Below are 22,335 nucleotides of genomic sequence, written 5' to 3'. Positions count from 1 at the left end.
CCATGCCAATGACCTCACTCCACTCCAACACACGAGGCCAAGTAGCCAAGGATAATGAGGGGCGAACAAGAATATCGTAGCCACTGACTGACGCCAGAGGGCACATTCCCCCTCAAAGATACGTGCCACTGCCCCAGGCAGACAGGCCATCAATCAGATACATCGGTTGCAGTTCCACAGCCTCCCAGTACAGTAGACTGATTCTATTATTACGACGACGGATGTACAAGCAAAATAAAAACAAAATAAAAAAGACACAGGGGTCACATCAAACATCCTTATCGAAAAGCCATGCCCACTGCCACTGTCATAGCTAAGACAAAAAAATTTCTTCTCCAGGATTGCAAGTTCCCGGCACAAGGCAAAGCTTTTCAAGCGTGCTTCTTCCGGCCGGATACGCCGGTGTCAGGCGGCATCCCAAAGGTCGTAATGGTGGCATTTAGCATCGACTCCGAGACTCTAAGCGCTTCGGCCCTCCCTCGGACAGAGCAGCGTCTTGTCGAGTGACTCCGTAGAATTCAAAGGAGGCGCCGCGCTCTCGCCACTGGACATACCGCTTGGCGCACAAAAGCTACTGCCTAGCCAAAGGAGGGTCCGACGTTAACGGTTTACTGAGAGGGCTGCTGGTGAAACGCACTTTCAGTATCGAGGTTCGTGTGGCGAATCTGGGCATCAAGCCCTGCTCTGCATTTGGAAGAAGCGGTCGTACCCAACAACATTCCACGAAAAGAACAAGCACCTATTTGCTAGGGAGATCACTTGTTGCATTGAGCCGCTACTCATCCCACGAACGTGTCCGTTATTAGCGGCCGAGTTTAGTGCTCACCACGAACCAAGGCAACAAATCACCCGTTCATCTACTCCGTACAATGCTTCAAAAATGCGGCCTCTCACCATGAAATTGCGCAGCGCCCCACTTTCATAAGTGTGCGTGCACAAAAATGTCGCACACAAATGAAAGTTCGGAGCTACTGGCTACCCTGTGCTGGATGCCTGGCCACTGTCGATGTGTTTTGCCTTGGTGCCTCAGGCTGCAAACGAAGCCTAAACCAGCCGAGTGCATGAATCCTCCGTGACCAGAAGCCATTGAACTAGCTTCTCGTGGTCTCTGTGCTCCGCCGGACTCGATATCCGCAGCAACTTTTTGTGCACGACCCGATAGGGAAAGTACTTATGTACTTAAGTACATGCCGCTATCACTAAAATACGTCCTGTTCACGGCCAGGCTACAATGTCCCAACTGTCAGTAGTACACCACTGGAAGCTCAACTCGTGCAAGACGAAATCGTCATCCTGAAGCCATCCATCAACGCCTACCCCGTTGGACCCCATACAGCTGACAATTACGTCCAAGTTGGCCTCCAAGTTCAGTACTGACTGCTGCTTCATACGTATCACTTGAATTGTCAGACACCGTCTCCCACCTTACGCGATACATGGAGAAAGTGGAAACCCCATGCAAGTGTTCGCTCCCCGTACGGAATACTGCGGGCGAGAGAAGATGCCAGGGGCGAACAAGCCAAACAAACTGCTAATGCTAGACATGGAGGCGAAGTACATAGGGGTGTAGGAACCAAAGGCATCGCCATGATCCCATCTCTCTCTCACTGCCCCCTCTTCTGCTTCTTGGATGACGAGATGTCCTGCCTCGCCCCTTGCCCCTTAACCTAGCAGTGTGACGGCATCGTATGGTATCGGGACATGACCATTTGGCCAAAATAGAACATTGGCGCCTCAAACTGCTGCTGCGCTTTCGCGCCGCCGCGAAAGGTTCACACGTCACACGCTCCTCATTCTCCTTTAATCATCCATTGTTACAGGAACATGTTCGTCATTGAGTGCCATTGGGCAGAGAGGCAACCATCCCCACTTGGCTGCGGCATTGCTGATTGGAAGGGGGGGGTCGTCGAGATGGCAATCGCCTTTTGTCATTTTCCGACGCCAGAATGGCGCAAGTGAGCAATCAATCCGTTCAATCCTGCCAAAAGTCAATGCAGCCGTGTGTGTTTAGGCAAAGAAAAAAAAGGGGGGCAGTGTAGTTCAATATTGGACAGCCTCGTCTGTGGCCCAAATTACATACACAAAACAAGAGGAAGACTGTTGCCCGTCTTGGGCCAAGAGGCTGTCGAGTCAATTCGTTTCAGCTCTTTCTTTGAAGAAGCATCCACCCGGTTCGTTGCCTAGGAAAGCCCATTCAGCCGGTGTGTCTTGGAGAGGTGGCCCGTCCACGGGAAGCAGTCACAGCCTTGTCCAGGCCTCGAGTCTTCATCTCAACCATTGTGCTGCGCTGCGCTTCAGTGCATTGGCATGAGTCAACTCCGGGTAGCGGTGCCTAAGCCTTGGCCGCCCGACAAACCGTCCATTTTGTTCTTCGCGCAACCGCAAGCAAGCAGGCAGGGAGGGACTGTTTCGTGTGGCCACAAGGTCATGTGGCCATCCCCGTGCCCGACCCAAGGGCCATCGGTGCTGAATGCCGTGTAAGACGCAGCACTGGAATCACGAGACCATCGTGTGGCAATTCAGCATGCGAACATGCACGCCGCGTTCGGGGCTCAATCCAATCCGTAAACTTACATCCCGTTTCCGTCGTTTAGATTCCATGATGCTCCATTCCCATTGTTAATTTTCCTTATCAACGTAGTTACTTGCTCGGGAAGGAGGGAGTCGGTCCACCCGGCCGATATCGCCGACTCATCAATGGTGCCCAATATCTCAACTTGGCGAGAACGCTTTACGTCATGGTAGTATATCCTTGGGGGGCATTAAAAGCTACGAGTTTTGACCGGGTGTGTTGTCAGACCAAATAACCCCAATTGGTCTCCGGTTTCGCCACTCGTGGGAGTCATGACTTGCCGATGTTGGCGGACTCACCAGTACGTGCTCGCAATATTATCAAAGAGGACCATCATTTGTTGCGGAACAGATTGCAGCAAGTCTCGGCACATTTTCGCTTATAGGTCACTGCGTCTATTTGAATCGGCCATACTTATTAGTTCCCATGTGTGGATGGCTGTCCACAAGCATCAAATCTAATGCTGGTTATTCACCCGACAACTATAGGGTAGCCGAAATACTACGGCCCATCTAGTATCGCCTAGTGTGACACCACTGCATTTCTACCGACGTGTCTCAACCTCATCACTCCAATCAAAAAACAGTCACATAATAAATGCCAAATGTATCAAAACCCAGACCCCATTGACTATCGACCATATTGAATACAAGCAAACTGAAAACTACACACACCACTTCCAATTTTGTTCATGGCTTCTAAAGATGAGAGGCATCATTCGCATCCAGCCCCGTCTTCCTAGCTACCCGTAACCATCACAATCCGTAGTACGCCTTCCAGAAACTGGACTACTTTACGAAGCCATATATGTGCTGGCATCGACACCCTCCTTGGGAAATTCACTACAAATAATTAGCATATGCAAGCCATCTGGATAGACAATATAAAAAACTTACGGTAGGGCAACTTCGAACCGCTTCTCAATCTCTTTAAGCACGTCTTGGTCCTGGTCTGAACTGACAAACGAGATGGCAAGACCCTTGGTACCGAAACGGCCGGCACGACCGACACGGTGGAGGTACGAACTAGCATCGGCAGGGAGATCGTAGTTGATCGCCAAGTTGATACGTTCAATATCAATACCACGACCAAAAACGTCCGTCGCAACGCAAATTCTCTTCTTGAACTCCTTAAACTCCTTGTAACGTTTGATACTACGGGTTGTTAGATTTAGTCATATTGTATTGACGTCTCAAAGACAAGAAACAAGGGGGGCTTGCTCACCGCTCCTCCTGGCTCACACCAGAGTGCACCGCAATCGAAGGGAAGTTGCATTCGCGCAGCAACTTGTCAAGCTCGGTGGCACGAATGGTGCTCTTGACAAAGATGATGACCTGGTTGAATTGGAGTTCGTCGAGAAGCTCATTCAGCTTTCTGTTCTTTTCCTTCTCTTCGAGCTTGATGTAGTACTGCTGAAGACCATGCAGAGTGAGCTTGGTGTCCTCATCGACATAGTGCTCGGTGGGGTTCTGCATGAACTTCCTGCAGATGGGCTTGATCTCATTAGCCAAAGTAGCAGAGAACATCATGACCTGCTTCTGGGTAGGGGTGGCGCGGAAGACATCCTGGACATCAGTACGCATGTCTAATCTCATTAGTATCTATCGTCTGATAACCTCATTTTTTTTTTGGCGGGGCACACCTACCAGGCTGATCAAGCATCTTGTCGCATTCATCAAGAACAAAGATGCGAACACTGCCGAGGCGTAGAGCCTTGTCGCGGACAAGAGCCTTGAGACGACCTGGAGTACCAACGATAATGTGGGGGCAGGTGTCCTTGTTCTTCAAGGTCTCCATGTCGGTCTTGATGGGAGTGCCACCAAAGAACACGCCAGTCTTGATGTCGGGCATGTACTTGCTGAATCGGTTGTACTCATCGCGAATCTGGTAGGCAAGTTCACGGGTGTGGCACATGACCACAACTGAAACCTCTCCGTTGACGGGCTCGACCTGCTGCAAAGTAGCAAGGACGAAGACAGCCGTCTTGCCCAGACCGGACTTGGCCTGGCAAATAATATCACCACCGAGGAGCGCCTGAGGGATACAGGTTTGTTGGACTGTCGATCGAGCGGATGTTAGATCATTGGTTTTCTTCAAGCAGAAACGAACGATGTATGCAATGCGTCAAAGTGCCCGTCCGTCCACCGTCGCAGGTATGAGGGGCGGCGCGAAAAAGAAGAACAAGTACCACGTAAGAAGAATCGAGCGCAGCTTGTCGAGGTCGTCATAGACATTCAAAATACTTCGCTTGCTTTTGCAATGTGACAATAACAAAGCCTTCCACTGGCCGTGGCCTCGGACTTGATACCATCTGGTCGGATGCTAAGTGCTTTTCGGCCTTGATCCTTTTCGCCAATATTTCCCACACAGCTCAAGCTGTTATTGATGAGGGCAGCCGATGTCAAAAGATGCTTTCAATCCCATGACAGGATGGATGCACTTTTGCAGGCTGCCACGAGCTCATCGATGACCATGCATAGCCATGATTTACATGATCTTTTTGCAAGTCCCCAAGATGACGATCCGTGGCAAAAGGACTCTGACTCTCGTCTTCGGGGATTGGAAGCCCGTGCGCGCATTTTGTTCTCGTTGCGAAGATGGACGGACGCTTTGTACTTTGGAGGGAGGGGAATTGATGACTTAGGGTATTAGGATTTTCAGGACTAACCCTCCGATGGATGCTCGAAACCACAGTCGCCGATAGCACGGAGGAGCTCAGGCTTCAGCAAGAAGTCGCGGAAGCCGGTCGAGTGAATACCAACATAACTGCCCTTCTTGTCGACATCGGTAGAGGCAGCGAGTTCGCCTTTCTTGCCGTTGGAGCCGGCGGCGGCGGTCTCGTTGGCGCCAATTTCCTCATCAGAGTAGTCGATGAGATCCTCCTCGTGAGACATGCTGACGGATTTGTTGTGGGTGGCAAGAGCACGTAAAAAATTCGACAGCTGTTGCTGCTTGAGAGGTCAGGTCGAATGCGCAAAAAAAGAAAAAGGATGCCGATGCGCGGGCTGAGCGTTTAAAAGGACCTCTGAATGTCTAGGAAATGACAATAGAAGTGAAGAGAGAGAAATTTGTCACAACGAGGACGTAGATGATGGAGATTGACGGTCCCAATGTCCGGGGCGATGTTGACAAAGAGAGGTTGCGAGAGGCTCCCCAGACGGCTGACGAGGGAGAGAAGTGACTCGCGGCTGAGCTGCAGTGCAGGCAAACTGGTCCGTGCACGACAACCACGTGACCTCTTCTCTTACTCACTGTGCGAGCATGGTTTTTGGACACGATAGTCATAGTCATGGGATTAGACGAACGTCCGGCCTTTTTTTTTTTTTTGGCTCAAAGGACACGGACAGTCTTGCATTTTTGGCGGCGACAAAGCGCTGTCGACAGGACAATGGCAAAGACAAAGGTGGACGCAGGAGTCCAGAATAGAATCATCTATTCTAGAGCGTCTTATCTCTACCAAGCGGCGAATTATCTGACAAGCTGCGCAAACGCAATTCAAGATGCTCCATGCACATCAGACGCAGAGCAAAGTGCTTCGGCAAAGACGGACAAACAATACAAAGCAATCACAAACATGTCCCGCCAGGCAATTACCGATATGAGGGCTATTTCGTTAAAAGCACAAATTCGACAAAGCCCAGCACTAAAAAGGACAATCTGCAAGTTTTGCGACTCGCTGCTGGTGGAGGGACAGACGTGCCATTCGTTCATCCAGAACCCTAGTAAAGGGGGCCGCAAGCCGTGGGCAGATGTTCTCGTCATCGAGTGCAAGACGTGTGGGAATTCAAAAAGATATCCCGTCGATGCGCCACGGCAAACGCGCAAGGCAATTCGTTTACGGAAACAGGAGACCCTGTCCGATAAACAAGGCGGAGTGGCCCAGGAAGGAGAACAAGTTACTTGAGCTTTTGAGCCCAGAAGCAACCCACGATCTCTCAAGACACATACGATGTCGTAACAGCGGAGGGAACAGCAGGACTACTCGTTTCCTACACCATTCTGCCGCTCTAACATCCCATCATGGCAAGATGACGCCCTTGAGGAGATGTGTCGTATCGCGCCGAACCATCTTGCCGTCCCGTTGAGCGATAGTCTTGAGGCCTTTGTCGTGGATTTTAACCACACGGACATTGGCCAATAACACACTCATTGCTGTGAAAGGCAAAGACGCAAGTTGTTCCGCGCCTATCAATGTACAAACCCATTGGTCACTATTTGTGGTCGTGTAACTATACGCATACACAACTTGGTAGCCCAGCTCGAATGAAAATAGAACGCCTACATCCCGAGCAATAAGGTCGCGTCCTGAAACCAGGATGAACAGAAACCAAGCCTAGACTCCATAGAGCGAACAATGTAATGACCGCCCAACGTTCCAAAACCCATCATGATCGTATCCCATCACAGCATCACCTCGCTTCCCTCACACTTTCCTCCCCAAGGACCTTGCTAGCAGCCATAAACCTGAAGATGAATCAGCAAACAATCCCGTCTATTCTCTCCCACGCTACACTCACAGTCCACCGTGCCAACTCCCCAAGCCTCTCATCGCCTCAGCCTGCACGCTCGTCATGCGCAGCAGATTCTCAGTATCTGATAAATTAGTCGATAACTGGGCAAGTTGCGACTGGAGATGAGCCTGTCCTCTTCCATGTCAGCAACGGCAACCGTTTTCCACACTTCGCCGTGTCGTCAGGCGCGATGCTCACCAGTTGTCGGTTTTTGGCGGCGCTGCCCGCGCCCGGAGCCATGCTTTGCCGGTTCAGGTTTTGGGTTGCGCCGAAGTTTCTGGTTGCCATTTCGCGTTTCGGTAGTCCGTAGCCACGGTTGACGAGTTAGTTTGGCGCGCCCGTAGGCGGGTTGATGTGAAGAATGTGTCGGGGGGTATGGGGGGTATGGGGAGTCGGATCACAAGACCCGGGGGGGCAGTGCGATTCAAGGCGTCCCTGGTCGCCTGGTATCGGATAGTCGATAAGTAATCGCCGTTTCCTGAGTAGTGCCGACAATTGTTATGTGGACAAGGGGACTGATGGACTACGACGTACTAGTATTGGAGTTTGTAGTTGAGTAATGTCGACGCGTCTGCGCGGCCAGCTTGGTTACAACCGTTCGTCGATCAAGTGGGGACGTGGCATCTTCAACCACATCTCACATCTCACATCATCCCACATCCCACTTACAGTGTGTACCTCTGCAACCCATAAGGTTTACCCGTTTCCAAGAGAGGGGCGAGTATATTAAAGGGACGTAAGGTTGCGTGCTATGCTTGACCAGGCTCGATCATGCTTGTAACAATCCCTACCGTGGTGCCTGTCCCTTCTCGTAGGCGGTGAGCCGCCTGGACCGGCTTTGAAGTCTAGATGATTTCTTTCTGGCTATACGCAGATTAGGTTGCTAGAGTGCCTATATCAAACAGTCAGGCGGTAGTGTCGGGGGGTACACACATTATTCCAGATACCACTCGCACACTTTTATCATACTTCACTGTTGGTACGAGAGACAGTCAATGATACCAGCGATTCATTACAAAGAAACCTGACGTGTCATCGTGAATCGCTGCTGCTTTTGTTCTATGCCTGTGTTGTTCAACTACTTATTATTCAAGCCTTCCGAACCCGCTAGAAGGATCTCTTCTCCCTCTAAGCCTTTCATTACGTCCGGGGCAGTAGCTGCCCAAAAAGTCCTTGTCCTCACTCCTCGTCCTCACTCCTTCAATGGTGCTCTATACTTTGCAGGGCAGCTAGAATGGCCATTACCCGCAATTATTCATCTCGCCACAAAAGAAGAAGAACAAGAAAAAAAGCATGAAACCGGTCCGAGACCATATCCCCAAAAACAAATAAATATGTGAGAAAAAGAACAGTGTAAGAAAAAAAGGCCTCCAATGTCTAAGTTTGTTGTTAAACCCGATCAAACAGGCCTGTATATGTCGCTGTACTCCCCCCCCCGGCGATCCGGCACACCATCAAACAGTACAGATGTGGATATGTCTGCATGGCAACAGTAACACATGCTACCAAGCCATGAATCGTAATCGTACAAACAATGCTCGGCATGTTGCCGACATTTGATTGGTTAGGGCATTCCCGGATATGTCATACAACAATCCCGTCTCCAAAAAATTGCCTCCCCCTTTGTGTCGCTGATGATGTATTTGCAGTCGTCTAGTAGTTGTCTTATTTTCAACAGACCATTTGCTCCACAGCCAAACGTCATGTCGTAAGAATGCTCGATGTGGAAAAGACTGTGACTTCGCCAGAAGACTGGATAACTGATTATATGCTAGACGCAAGCAAGAACATGAATTCCGATCCCAATGCAATATTACCTAAATGTAGACCAGTCTCTTGTTTTTAGTTGCAAACATTCCCACGCTTATGTACGGGACTCATCCAGTCCGTTCAAAGAAACTATCAACGCGCCGGTGTTCCAATAATAGGCCAAGTTGACTCTGAACCGCATGTCGTATCTTTTTTTTGTTTAAAATTCGTTTGGCCAATGCCGTGCGACGTACCAAAAGTAAAAACCATGAGAGGTGATGTCTCAATCGTGTAACGAGAGGTAGAATAGAATTGAGATGTGTAGCTTTGAAGTGGTTGAACAGTCATGAATACGAGAGGTATAGCGCACAATCAAGGTGCATGATGCCGGTATAGGTTCGAATTATTGAGCACGAGTTTCTCGGCTGATTCGAACAGCGATCTGGCAGACACGGCCCATTTAACGCACTCCGATCGATGTCGCATTCTGGAAACTGCTCTGGCTGCTATGTGCAGACTGTTCCGAGTCGAGTTCACCACTGCCCACGCTGGCGCTCGCACTACCAGTCAGACTACGAACATTTCTTGGCTTAGGTGGATTGAGGGCGCTCACCCCTATATGCTGCTCTACCTGCTGGGGGGCAACAGAATTACCCTGCCCCGGCGGGTAGCGAGGGATAGGTTGTCGAACCCCGTCTGGCGGCGAGGGCCGCCCATTCATCGAAGGTGTGTAGCCGTTAGGGGGCGAAGGACGACCACCGCGCATTGGTGGACCGTACGGGTTGCCAGGGGATTGGCTTGCGCGACGTGGAAATGCGCCGTTCATCCCAGGTGGGCCGCCTGGCCCAGGTCCGTACGGGATCTCCTCCAACCTTGAAGCTGTCAGCGAGTTCGCGCGTGAGCTACCGCCCATGGCACCTCTGTCAACATTGCCGTATCGGTTCGATGTAAAGGATAACATAGCGTCATCCAGGATGTTGTCATTCATCGCAGGGAGGTGGTTAACCTGGCTGGCGCGGTTTCGTCCAAAGCTAGGGCGGAATCGGCTGGCTCGAGACGGGGGAGGAAGGTCGCTTTCTGGGTTCCGGCGAAATTGGGACGCAGACTGGCCCGACGTTTTGCGATTTTTCCTCGATGTTACACTCATCATGTCAAAATTATCGGGGTCAATGGTTGGCGCTCCGGTAGGTGCTATAGGGTCGAAGAAATCGTCGTCGTCATCGTCGTCGTCGAAAACTTGCTGGCTGTTGCGCATGGGATGGGGACCTCGACGGGGGCCAGGCGGGCCACGTCTTATTCTCATTTCCTGTTCCCGCAGAGCAAGCTCACGTTGACGAAGCTGAAGTTCCCGTTCGCGCAAGGCAATATCAGAATCTCCACCGAGTGATGGTTCTTGGCCCTCTGGGATGTCATCATACAATACTAGATGTGAGAACTCTTCCAGGTCGTTACCATCCATTGAACCCCTTCGGGAGGGAGCTCTTGAGCCACCATTCACCGATGGCGGGGGGCGAGGATAGCCGTTTGGCGGCCCTCCATTCATCTGAGGGGGCCGCCTCATACCTGAAGGCCCGAAGTTTGAAGAATTCCTAGGTCGGGGTTGTCGAGGCGGCATACCGTTTCCGTTTGGCATACCGCCCATCATGGGACGATGACCCGCTTGAGAAACAGACCGGGACTGTGGGGAAGAGATTGGAGAGCCCGGGGGCATCATATTTGGCGGGGGACCTTCGCCGGGCTTGGGTCTGGAGCGATTGACAATGTTGAGATTGTGAAGAATGGCGTATAACGTCTCAATTCGAGGAATGGGTATCTGTGATTCGCGAGCCAATTTAATGGGTGAACCAAGATATGTCTCAATTTCCATGGGACGTCTGGCAGTATAGTCTTGCCACATAATACTTTCGGGCAGATTCGGTTTCGTCATCTCATCCATTGTTCGTTCCTTGAAGTCTGGGGCGAGCTTGCAGCCATTTGCATCGGCGAGGCGCAACAGTTCATCTATGACCTCCGAAATCATGTCCTTAACCCCGACCTTCTCCAACAAAGCAGCGTGGTTTGGCGTGTCAAAGAGGACGGAAGCGGGGTGGAATGCGATAGGGCTGGATATTTGATTAGCGCTAGAAGGATACGGACAAGACAGGCTAGGTAGGTAATTGCGGATTCTCACCCAATAACCCTTTCATATTGCTGTTGGCGAATATTTGAAGAGACCTTGCAATCCACTTGGCCAGTGCTCAGTGTCATTGCTAATGCTTGAGCCATGTCCTCCTGGATAGCTTGGGGTATGTTGCTGTTCCTACTGGCAGGCCCAACCCATATCTCTGTCGAGCCCCTGTGCTCGAACTCACTTTGGCCAAGTTGTGTAAGCTCTGCTCCGGAAACAAGTGACAAAACAACATTTGTAGGAAATCGTTCTTCGAGCGCGGCTTCAACACCCAATGTGTGAGTAGTATTTACAAGTATACACGTATGCTGAGGTGTCACAACGGAATCGATAACGGCAGCAAGATCGTAGACATCAGGGAGTGCCTTGACGCATAAAACAACGTAATCAAATGCGCCTTCTCGAGAATGAGCGGCATCTTCAGGATTCCGAACAACTGCGAAGCGAATAAGGTTAAAATCCAGTCACTAGATTGGAGGAGGAGGGAGGCAATTCAACAAAGCAGTGGGCCAACGGGTCTTACCATGACGAGGTTTAAACCGTTCGTTACCAAAAACCGGTGACCTGCAATTGTTGCAATTAGTTTTGACCCAATTCCGCTCTCTTCCTCGTAGGGATCTAACGGGAACGTACTTGAATGAGATACCGTACTGAGCAACGTGCTCGTATCCTGATTTCCACACCAAGGTCACGTCGCAGGCATTGGTGGCCTGTAGCCTCCATGATAAGAAGGCAGAAACGGGATTTCCACCAACTGAGCATATATTCATTAGCTGGCTGTCGCCCATCTCGAACGGAATCAATGGAAAACCGCTGAACCAAAAGTCTTCTCCAGCGATTGAAGGAAAAGAACGGCTCGGTAAAAAGAAATACAAACGAGTGAGAATGGAGATGTAGGAGCGGGAATGGGCGGCAGGGCCGGAAGGGAGACCAAGAGATAGGTAACAATGGACTGCAGAACTAAAATGCTGAACCAGCGCGACAGGGCAGCATTTTCAGGCGCCAACGAACAGGGACGAGTTGAGAGGTAGCGTGCACAGAGGACAGGACAATGACGGGAGGTGGGACAGCATACCTGATAGAATCTTGAGACGGGGCTGTATGGGTGCCATGGTTTCTGTCGTGGCCCCCGATGGGGATTAGTGAGCTGTGCGAGATCTCAACCGTAGCGTTGTAGTAACGAGCGGCTTGTTGCGATGGCCCTGGTCACCCTGTCCCACGAGGTGTCTGGCCTTTGACTCTAGGCTCTCTGAGAATGGCGAGATGCCGGGGCTCGAGGAGCTACGTGCGAGTACGTGATGTGGATGGGTCGACAGGCGGGCGGGCGTGCAATTGCGACCGCAAGCAGGTGAGACTTGTCGAGCTGAAGCGATGGAGTGGGATAGTGTAGTTGGTCGGCACGCAAGGCGAAGAGAGAGAGAGAGCGGGAGTCGGGAGAGCCACGGAGCCAGAGAGAGGGGGGGCGTGTCGAGATGCGACCCGCGAACTCCCAGAGTTGGTGGAGGCCGGATTGTCAGGAGGGCGGGCAGCGATGGCAACCGCGAAGTCAGGGCGTGCGATCAGTGATGATGGTATTATTGGGAGCGACGATGATGGCCAGCGAATGCAAAGGCTCTGACTGATGGTTGGCCAGGTTCACAGGTCCAGGGGTCAGTTTCAGTAACGACGGCACGCTGAGGAACGGACGGCTGGACCAGCAATTGTTGACTGGTGTGACGAATAAAGACGAAAAGTGCCCAGTGGCGGTGGGACGTGAGAGATAGTAGTGGACGGGACGGGCGTGGGAAATTGTCTGGGGTTTCGTGGGACAAGTTGTTGAACCTTGTCGGGCTGGGCACGCAAGCGCAGCCGCCAGCACACGCAACACACGCACGCGCACGCACGTACGCACGACCTGGCAGCGTCTTGGGGGCTTGGAGGAGCCAGAGAGCCCTTAAGAAGGCCTGTAAGAAGCAGTGGAACGGTGGCCGCCGATGTCTGATGTCTGGGCCTGATGGGCGGCCGGACCAATGCTACTGCCACTTCCACTACCACTGCCGCGGATGGGCAAGAAGGCGTCAATCGAGGGCGTGGGCCTTGGCTGCCTCGTGGATCCGCTGGATAAACGGAGATGAAAACAATGACGAGAAAGGGAGGGAAGGGAAAAAAAAGAGGGGGGAACCGGCAACGACGGAGGTGCGTGCCTTCAGGGAAAAAACGAAGTCGACAGAACGGGTGCTTTGTCGACGATTGCCGGCAACGAGGCAACCAAAGAGTGAAGGGGCCGCAAGACGGTCAGAGCTAGAGCCTGCAAAAAAAAAAAAAAAAAAAATCCGGACAAAACTTTTGTGTGCAAAATGCACACTAGCATGTGTAGTCGAGAATTTAGTGGCCTACCTAGCATCATGTAAGTCCTTGTACCCCGTTCTCCATGCACGCAATTGCGCCGAAAGCAGTGCAGAACTTCCAGGCTAGTGGCGATGTGTACGTACCTTGGCCCCTGGATGCCTGTTTCCAGCGTGTTCCCAGCGCGTTGGATGCGCAAGGCGTGCAAGTCCTCGTACAGTACAACGACACTGCCGCAGTTGTGTAAAAACGGGAGACTTGCGGCTTTGGTCCGGCAGGTACCCGATACTCGACGCGCCACCGAATAATACGTTAGTCAGATGTACTATTCTACTTCCGGCGCTCTTTCCAATTGCAGGTCGAAGCTGCGAAATTTCTGTGCAAAGCACCAGATTGTGCACGCTGGCATGTGGCTGGGAGCTACTGAGTATACAAATCTGTTCGCGGCTCTTTTCCGCCGCCGTTCGAAATGTTGACTGTTCAATTCAAGAGACGTCCAGGCACAGGGACTCCTCGAACAGAGTTCAGTCCGGTCCTAAACAGCCACCCAGTTAGCAATCGGCATGGCGGTCTCGGTGACGTACTAAAGGGATGTGGCGCGGGCCAAGGGGAGGAGGAGGAAAACTTTGGAGCCTCCAGGCCCCAGAGGTCCCAGAAGCCCCAGTCAGGGACGCTTCTCGCACCGACAAGGTAACAAAACGAGTCAAGACAAGTGCTCAAGGTCTTGAAACTATTGCCCGTAATCAAGGGCAAAGTTTCAAACTCATTATGAACCCTGAAAGTCCTTGAAGGGGTCGAACTGACCGAGCTGTCCTCCAATCAGGTGTATTAAATAGAGTTTTGTGTCCGATACTGGAGCCAAGCAGTTTCCCATATCACCCTTTCATGTCCAGTGGCCCGTAGTGGAACACGACGTACCGTATTTACTGGAATGTGTTTTCCTGTCCCAAGATTTGAGACCCCGGAATACTAGGGATAGTATGAGTACTAGTACCGGCCGTCGAGCAAGAGATGTGGTTCGGGCTGAACCAGAAAGCAGCTCCTGTTCAAGTGGTGCCGAACAACGTCGCCAGGCGCATGGATAAGGATGAGAATAATATCTTCCTCGCCTGCCCCTTCCAAATTACACTCTCCCAAAGCAATACTCCGTACGCCGTTCACTATTGTACATTCGTCCGAAAGAGTGTCGAGAAAACGCCTCTTGCACTGAAATTGGAAAGAATGCGACCCTGGGAGCAAATCGAATATGACGGCCTGAGCGTGTGGTGTCGGAGGGGAGGTGCAATTGGTGCTTCCAGAGATCTGCTGGCTCAATCCCGAAGCCTGGGAACTCCCTAACGCCTATCGTGCTCGGACTATGGTTGAATAGCTGGTAGGCTCGCCCGGCCGAATCAAAGATTGGGAGACCGCTATACTCCGTACCCGGATGCCAGTCGGACAGGCCTGCGTGATGAGAAGGCAGCCACAGCCCACTGTGGTGATGGCCGAGCAACAGGAGCAACAAGAGAAGCGAGGAAGGTGGTGGTAGAAAGGGAAAAGGAAGGACAGCTTGCAAATGCGACGAGAAGAAGGCCTACTCGGGAAGAAACAAACACGTAGTCGACACTTTTAAGTAAATGATTTCTCTCTGCCAAGTCGAAGAGCCACTTGCAGGGTAAGGCTACACCAGACAGCTTCGTTGAATACGAGTCCTTACTTCAACCTGATAAGGTGCCAAGTTCCAAGGTACTCAGGCTGCCAGGCATGTCTGGTATTCGGACGTCAACCTGAGACTGGACTACTATGCATCTCCCTTCCACGACAGTCTTGGAAAGGGCGGACGGGGCCTGAACATAAAAAGGGAAGGACCGACCGCGATGAATTCAATAATGCGGCGGCATAATTCACACATGGCACATTGTATGTACTAGGTGCTTGTACTCCGTAGGGCAGGGCGGAGTACCGAGTCTCTAGGGCACAATTGATTCACAATCTGTTTTGCGAGTCCCAGAGCCATGACTCTTCGTCTCCTCCATCTCATCATCTCTGCTGTCAACTCAACGACGCCGAATGCCGACGCCGATTTCTCTTGTCCTTGGCTGGTGCTTGGTGTTCAATAACACACCGGCCCCCGCCATGCCACAGACACACGTGCAGCCACAGCGAGACTGTTGGCATGATGGGCAACGCATGCCGTGTGAGTGGAGGAGCCTTCCATCCTGCCATATGCACAAAAGCTCGTGATGGCGCTGCCAACGGTTTGGACGGCTATTATGGCAACCGGTCCATGTCATCATTCCCACGCGACATGGCTGCTTCGTTCGATCTCGTTGGTGTCAGACACATCAAAGAAGCTTACCGTACGGAGCACACCTCGGAGTACTACTACATTGTATTCCGGCTCTTCCGCACAAACTCACCATTTCTGCTGCACGACGCCTCTCGGATGCACAGCGGTAATCTCCCAGAAGATGGCTTGCCCTGCCCGACCCCGGCCCTGGCCCTGGCCCTGGCCCCCGTCGCGGCTTGCAAACAGGATTCCATGTTCCCAATTTGGATCCCTCTTGGCGTCAGGCACTGCCATCTGTTCGGATAGAACCCACTGTGGAACCTAGGAGCATGTTGGCTGCCAGCTTTTGCCAGCCAGATCAGTTTCTTACGGGTCATAATACGGTTGATAATCCTCTCTATGGGTATTGGATAATGGATATTGCGGCTCGCTCATCCATAATAGTACATATCATACATACATACATTGTACGTTCTAGCATCAGTTGGTCGAACGAGCTGGGCTAGAACGTGCCTGGGCCCGTTTGTGCCCGTTGGCAGCAACTACCTTCTCCACGCAGCGCCAACCTCGTTTTAGACTGGGTCTTTTCGCTCTACTATGCAGCTGATCTATCTGGCCAAATAGGAACACAAGGATGGCAAAGCAGGACCAAATCATATAAACCCTCACGGAATGAACCGATACTGGGGAGGAACGGCACATAATATCAGATAACGAGTTGTAAGAAAGCAGACAGCAAGTCCCCGTATAGTCCATCAAGACGATTGCTGTGCTCGAGAACAGAGCTATGTCAGTACTAAAGGGATTTGCGCTCTCGGCATGTCACGCAAAACAGAGGAGCCCGCATTGCAAGGTCGACCGTTTGTTACATCACTCATTACATATCGTGTCTGTCATGATCTATTTCTGATCGTCGGCAGGGTACCTGGCTGCAAGAGTTCACTGCCGCGAGGGGCTCAAGGGATGGCGTATCCCTATCGACTTGGTCCAAATTATCCGTTGGTCTGATGCCTGAATGCATTTATGTGGCTTGATAACACTCTTGTGCTGTATCTGGAAGACATGAACCAACGAACTGGTCGTACATACAGGCGTCGCCAACCAATTAGAGGCACGCACACCTACAACCGCTCATGGATGTTGATAGAACTGCGGCGTTGTCGTTACCTTTGAGGATGGACAACGGGCGGGCAAAGACAATTCCCTCATGTACTCCGTACACGGGTCTAAAATTAAGATTCCACATATGGAGTACATACACCATCTCTGATCCTCATGGGCAATCACCTTTCACTTACCTGCATGCGGGAAATGTCGCCAGACAGACATGGTGACCACCAATTACGAAGACCCCAGAGAACCCCCCCCCCCCTTTTTTTTTTTCCAAGTTCAAATTAGAGTGGGCAGGTCGAAAGCTTGTTTTTGTTCCCAAATCCTTACCATCTCCTTCTCCGGGGTTGATGACTTCGGATGATTGAAACTCTACTTCTTCATTTCAATGCCTGCGATGATTGCCGTGGCAAGTGATTACATGCAGATCCACGATTGATGATGGGAGCAAGTCGATGACGTACCCCCAAGCGAGTCTCAGTCCAGTTTTAGATCGTGTCCCTCATCTGACCCTTGCTCAGTCAGGTTGTTTGCATGGGGCGTCCGGCATGACGAACCCACGAACATTAAGCGAAAATAGTACTGCCTCAAGTCATGGCACTGCTAGTTACTCCTCCCGGGTATTTTTATCACAATGATCCACCTGTGAAGAACTCGTCGATCACATTCCGACTTTACGGAGTCCGCGCAAGAAACCAAACAACCAGACTTGACAACTCACGCTAGTGGAGGGAGCGCTGGATTTTTTTTTTTTAGTTTTTTTTTTTTTTTTTAGGAATACTACATGTATGGCGGGACCAAGGGTCAAGGTCATATCGACGCACATGCAGGAATAACCAGGACTTGATGTTGCAGAAGACGGACGATAAATGGCATCGGCGTTCGGCCCCAGCATGGACATTCAACATCTCTCACAATCACAATGCAACATTAGTGGGCCGGGCGGCTTGATCCGTGGCGGTCCTGCATTCAAAGTGCCCAGGAGAACACCAATCACTCTCCCAGTCCGACGTGGCACCTTGGGAGGAGCCAGTTGATAGGGGAAGAGGAGACAGGTCGCACACTCGGGACGGCGTCGAAGTTTGTTCAACCCAGATATGGTCCCCCTGCACGCTTTGGGCGCCTCGGCGAAACAGGACGAGCGGCTGAACATGGCTAAGGCTGGAGGTTGCAAAGGAAAACATGGTCCTTTCCCTCAATACATTACATCAGATGGGGAGGAGCTAGGCCAAGCACAACACTGTCTTCAAACTCTCCGAATTTCGACTTGTGGCTATTGAGCAACATACGTCCTTGGCATCACCAATGGCCCGCCCGGTCCCACAGGGACAACTACCCAAATTACGGTTTTGTCTGTTTCGTAACATTGGAGGAAACTTCAAGTCCGATTTGGATTTTTACACCTTCACATGCTTTGTGCCGTGGATACCAACTTTACCGTCGTTATCTTTCCACGTCTCTTCGAGGTCTTGTCCCGCTGCTTCACCGCAACAATCACTGTTGGATTCCAGATACAGAGTATTTCAATGCACTCTGCACCTCTCGTAGCATCCCTCCCATGGTGATTGGTGGTTTACATGACATCTGTTCTTGGTCGTTTAACAGCTTGATTTCAAGCCCAGGGACGTCCTAGGTACATAGTCCTCCGCTGGCGAAACTGTTACCATCTCGTGGAGAGACGCAAACAGCTACTCCGTACTGCTGTTTGAAATTTGATGCCGAGGCAAGCTTCATAGTCATTTTCGATTTGGTCTCCGTGTGGGAGACTCTTTTCTGATTGACTTTGGAGAGTCTACGCTTGAACAAAATCGAAATACCGGCTCTTTGAACACTCACTTTCTGGTAGAAGAGTATTCACTCCCCTGATAGTGGTTCCCTACAGCCGAAAACCAATTTCCTGATTGCTTCGATGCCAAGAGGACCTTTTAAGAGACAGCTTGTGCTAACTAAGCCTGGCAGCATAACTTAATCTTAGTCGTTTCAGCCGATTCTCTTGGCTGTTCTCCTCTTGACCTCCGCTTAGACTGCTCGCAAATCCGCCGGGTGCCACTGCCGAGAATCCATTCATTTTAAACTAGACCGAGACCCATTGTGAGCACTCTTGACAAATTACCGGTCCGAAATGCCTGGCCCTACGTGACAAGGTTGGGACTCCAGGCACAACAGAAGGTTTCATCAGCATAAATATTCCGGGGATGAACGTGGACATGGCCAAGAATCTGCCCGCCTCCAAGGAGTAGTAGACGCCATCTGTCATTCAGGTTTTAAAAAAACGTGGCGCACGCAACCTTGCGGTGAGGACCAGTTTATGTCACCACACCGCATATGGACGTGTTTTCGCCATTCTCACGCAGTTTAGGCATGCATAGCAAAGAAAACTTGTCGTAAACTGCTCAACGATCAAGGGCAACGAGGACGTCGGTCAAGCGGTGAAAAGGGAAAGGCTGCATACTCCTCTCTCGCGGCCAACATCTCTGTCATGCAAGAACCAACTTTTCGCCCCCGCCCCCTCTGCCTCTTCCCTGGTAGGTCAAGTTGGATAACCCAGGCCAGGGGTTCAGCAGGACAAGTATTTTGCACTATGGTATACAGCCTACTTTACCCGCTTCTGCTTCGCATTGCCAAGATCAGCTCCGCCTCGTTATAAACAGCCGGTAAGGCGTAGTGTTTAATAGGGAGTGGCTTGGCTGTGAACAAAGACAAGGCTGAATTCAGGCATCTCTTCCTCCAAATGCCGAAGTGAAAGGAAGATCAGCAAGGGCGTGCCGGCAACCGACTGGCATCATTGGTTGTTCGTAATGCGGGATTTGTCCGTTGAGCGACGAGCCGTTCGGAGTATTAACTAGTGGATGTCTTTTTGTCTTGATATCAGAACAAGTCGTACTCCTCCCAGCCGCAGAAATCCCTGCTTCGGGTTGCCATTAGCCGTTTTGGCCATATCTCAGTTTGTGAATGACCGAACGACCGGTTCGTCATGACCACGACGCGGTGAAACAAAGCATTCCCGATTTCACGAAAAAAGCAACTAATGGGATGAAGGAACAGCTTGACCGGTAAAAAAAATGCGGCTTTGCGCCTGCCGAGCCCAAAATAGCTCTGTCTCGACGCGGACTTATGTTGAGGCAAAACCCTTGATTCTCTTTGATGGCGATACTGTGCAACATCTACACCCGCAGATATTCAAGATGCAACAAGAAAAAGCAATCAAATTACTCCGGGCTGCAATTTCCACCCCAGCTGCATCTGGATTGTACTTATTCCCTGCACGGTATGCACGCAATATAAGCACTTACGAGTTGTACGACATGCTCGTTTTGCCATGGCGTCAACCTGTGTGACGGCTCAAGGGCCGGAGGGCATGTTTTCGTGATTTCTGTAATCAGATGCGGCAGGTAACACGATGACCGGGGGCGGGATGTGGGATCTGCTGTGCATCCGTACACGTCGGTGAAGTGGTGATGAGTTTCGGACATGGGCTGACGTGTGTTGAGGTGTCTGCCAATTTGTCAAGGCAGCGTGAGCCGTGATTTCGTTCTGTTGGAGTTGTATAGGACCCTTGCGTGGGGAAATGTCTTACAATACGGGGAGGTGAGACAATGGATATTGCCCGAGATTCGACGTCACTGCAGCATCTTATCTGGTGTTGCGGTAATGCAGTCATTTCCTGGCCGGACTAATTGGGATATCATGCCATGATTCCATTTAAGATGAACCCGTGGTGAGCCAAAGGTCCTCACTCGAGCAGAAGTTGGTCGTGGAATGGACCTTTACTGGTGTAGTATGTGCCTAGAGTGCCTGTTTTATATCTGTATTACCTTCCAAGGCGTACTTTTGCCCATGGCTACTCGTAGTAGCCGTACGTGGACCAGAATGAGTGAAGAGCTCCAACTCTACATGAGGGTTCTTCCTCGAGGGTTTGTTGTTTTTGTAGTTGGCCCTGCGAGGCTGTCAGAGGAGAGCACCATTATCAGTGGCTGGGGACACTCTTTCCCTCTAGAAGTCATTCATGGCTTGCGCAATTATCTTCGTACTCGTGTTCTCAAGTGAATGAAAACGGAGCTTTGCCTCATCAACTCGTCGCGGCACTGCCACCAGTAGTGTTCGATCAAGTAAATACACCCGTCCTTCATCTTTGGAATGAAGAGTTTCAAGTCCCCGTTGGTGTTAATAAAAGAGATGCCCTGTGAAGTCTATTACTCTTAAAACCTACCCTATTCCGATAGACAGGAGTCTGTCCCAGTGATGAAAGTGTATCTGGGTTGTTCACAAAATAGCTCACCATGAGGCTATACATCTCACTCCTTGGATCGCTCTTGCATATAATGCGATTCTATTAGTCTCTGGAAGACGTGATTCTCTGACATTGCATTCCATCCGAGTACATGTACTCATAAGGCGGTGCGTACATATCCCCTCTGGAAGAGACTGTCCAGTTCAGAAAAAAAAAGTAGGTTTTATGCCGCAAACACTCTGCAGTTTGGGAGGAGGGCACTAGATAAAAAGCCTACCATGATGCTACTCCTTCTATGCCATCGGAGTGTGTGCAGAACAAAATAATACCATGTGCGTAATACCACGTGTGTGAAGACGCTGTTTGACAGCATCGAGAGGGCCAACGGGGTGCTGTTGCATCTGGAGCGTTTGACACCTCTTATATATTCCAATAGCTGTGAGAGTAGTAGCGCATCCAGGTATAAGGGATGCCTTGTATAGTGACTGATAATTGGAGTTTATCTAACAGCACGGGGGAAGTCGAATTGCATCTTTTCCAGGCATTGTCCGTACATGCGTTCCCCAGTGAAGTTGAGGATGGTCGACAAGGTCCTGCTATACATACAAATATGAATTACTAACGGATTCCAGAGGGACATTTGATAATTACAGACTACGATGTAATTACGAAGTGAACATGTGTGCGATTTTGTCTTTAAGATTATGCAGATGCAGCGTGTCTGTTGAACTCCATTACCGTGACTTCACGGCTAGTTTCAAATAGAAGCATGAATTTCCACATGAAAAAAGCGCAATTTGAACATGACTTCACATGCACCTTCATTTCGCATTACTATTTGCACGTGTAAATGCAAAGTTATACGAGGGAATACACTCTGATACTGGAAGCGATCAACTCATGTAGGGTAGGCAAGAAGTCCCATTTCAAACCTCGAAAATTGGAAATGACTAGAAAGGAAAAAATGTTCACGAGCCAGATCTGGAATTATCACGAGAATCTTGACCGCATACTCGGGCTTCTCCGTGTCTGCTGTCCGACGACAGTGTCAATAACCCCAGCAGGCAGAAACGGCGATCTGCCTCACAAAGTGCTGCGGCGCTACAAAAAGCACAACTAGATGATACGATATTTGAAACTAGACATGTTTTGTACCTCGTAAACGAGGTCGATCAGGTCAAACATCGTTTGACTTTGTCGCCACCCAGGAAACGATAATCCGTGTCATAGACATGATTCAAGTCACCCATGGAACCAGACAACATGACTTGCGGAGAAAAGGGAGAGAGTAGCTCGACCAACTTGATGAGAAATCGTTGCAGACTTGTTCAAGAAACAGCACGGGGAAGGCAAAACATGGATCTGCGATCAACCGACGATCCTCAATGGGGTAGTGTCAGG

General features: G+C 50.7%; 4 protein-coding genes across 4 annotated transcripts; 2 read left to right on the top strand and 2 right to left on the bottom strand.

Moving 5' to 3' along the window:
* Nucleotides 1-3,365: 3,365 nt before the first annotated feature.
* Nucleotides 3,366-5,466, bottom strand: MAA_03855 (DEAD/DEAH box helicase; the record flags this gene model as incomplete). Its single annotated transcript, XM_007821853.1, has 5 exons — nt 3,366-3,414; nt 3,469-3,726; nt 3,797-4,157; nt 4,219-4,629; nt 5,241-5,466. The coding sequence occupies 5 exons, from the start codon at nt 5,464-5,466 to the stop codon at nt 3,366-3,368; spliced, it is 1,305 nt and encodes a 434-aa protein (XP_007820044.1).
* Nucleotides 5,467-6,146: 680 nt separating this feature from the next.
* MAA_10955 (Nse4) lies at nt 6,147-6,476 on the top strand (the record flags this gene model as incomplete). The annotated part of the gene is made up of 1 exon (XM_011412900.1): nt 6,147-6,476. The coding sequence occupies one exon, from the start codon at nt 6,147-6,149 to the stop codon at nt 6,474-6,476; it is 330 nt and encodes a 109-aa protein (XP_011411202.1).
* Nucleotides 6,477-9,292: 2,816 nt separating this feature from the next.
* On the bottom strand, nt 9,293-11,787 carry MAA_03856 (6-phosphogluconate dehydrogenase protein; the record flags this gene model as incomplete). The annotated part of the gene is made up of 4 exons (XM_007821854.2): nt 9,293-10,934; nt 11,003-11,435; nt 11,523-11,563; nt 11,633-11,787. The coding sequence occupies 4 exons, from the start codon at nt 11,785-11,787 to the stop codon at nt 9,293-9,295; spliced, it is 2,271 nt and encodes a 756-aa protein (XP_007820045.2).
* Nucleotides 11,788-15,482: 3,695 nt separating this feature from the next.
* Nucleotides 15,483-15,899, top strand: MAA_10954 (phosphotransferase; the record flags this gene model as incomplete). Its single annotated transcript, XM_011412899.1, has 1 exon — nt 15,483-15,899. One exon carries the CDS (start codon nt 15,483-15,485, stop codon nt 15,897-15,899), a length of 417 nt encoding a protein of 138 aa, XP_011411201.1.
* Between the last annotated feature and the right edge of the window lie 6,436 nt (nt 15,900-22,335).

This window comes from Metarhizium robertsii, assembly GCF_000187425.2.
Source record: "Metarhizium robertsii ARSEF 23 chromosome Unknown MAA_Scf_3, whole genome shotgun sequence".
NCBI lineage: Eukaryota > Fungi > Ascomycota > Sordariomycetes > Hypocreales > Clavicipitaceae > Metarhizium > Metarhizium robertsii.
Note: the sequence above shows the minus strand (reverse complement) of the source record. Positions and strands in the feature narration are given on the sequence as shown.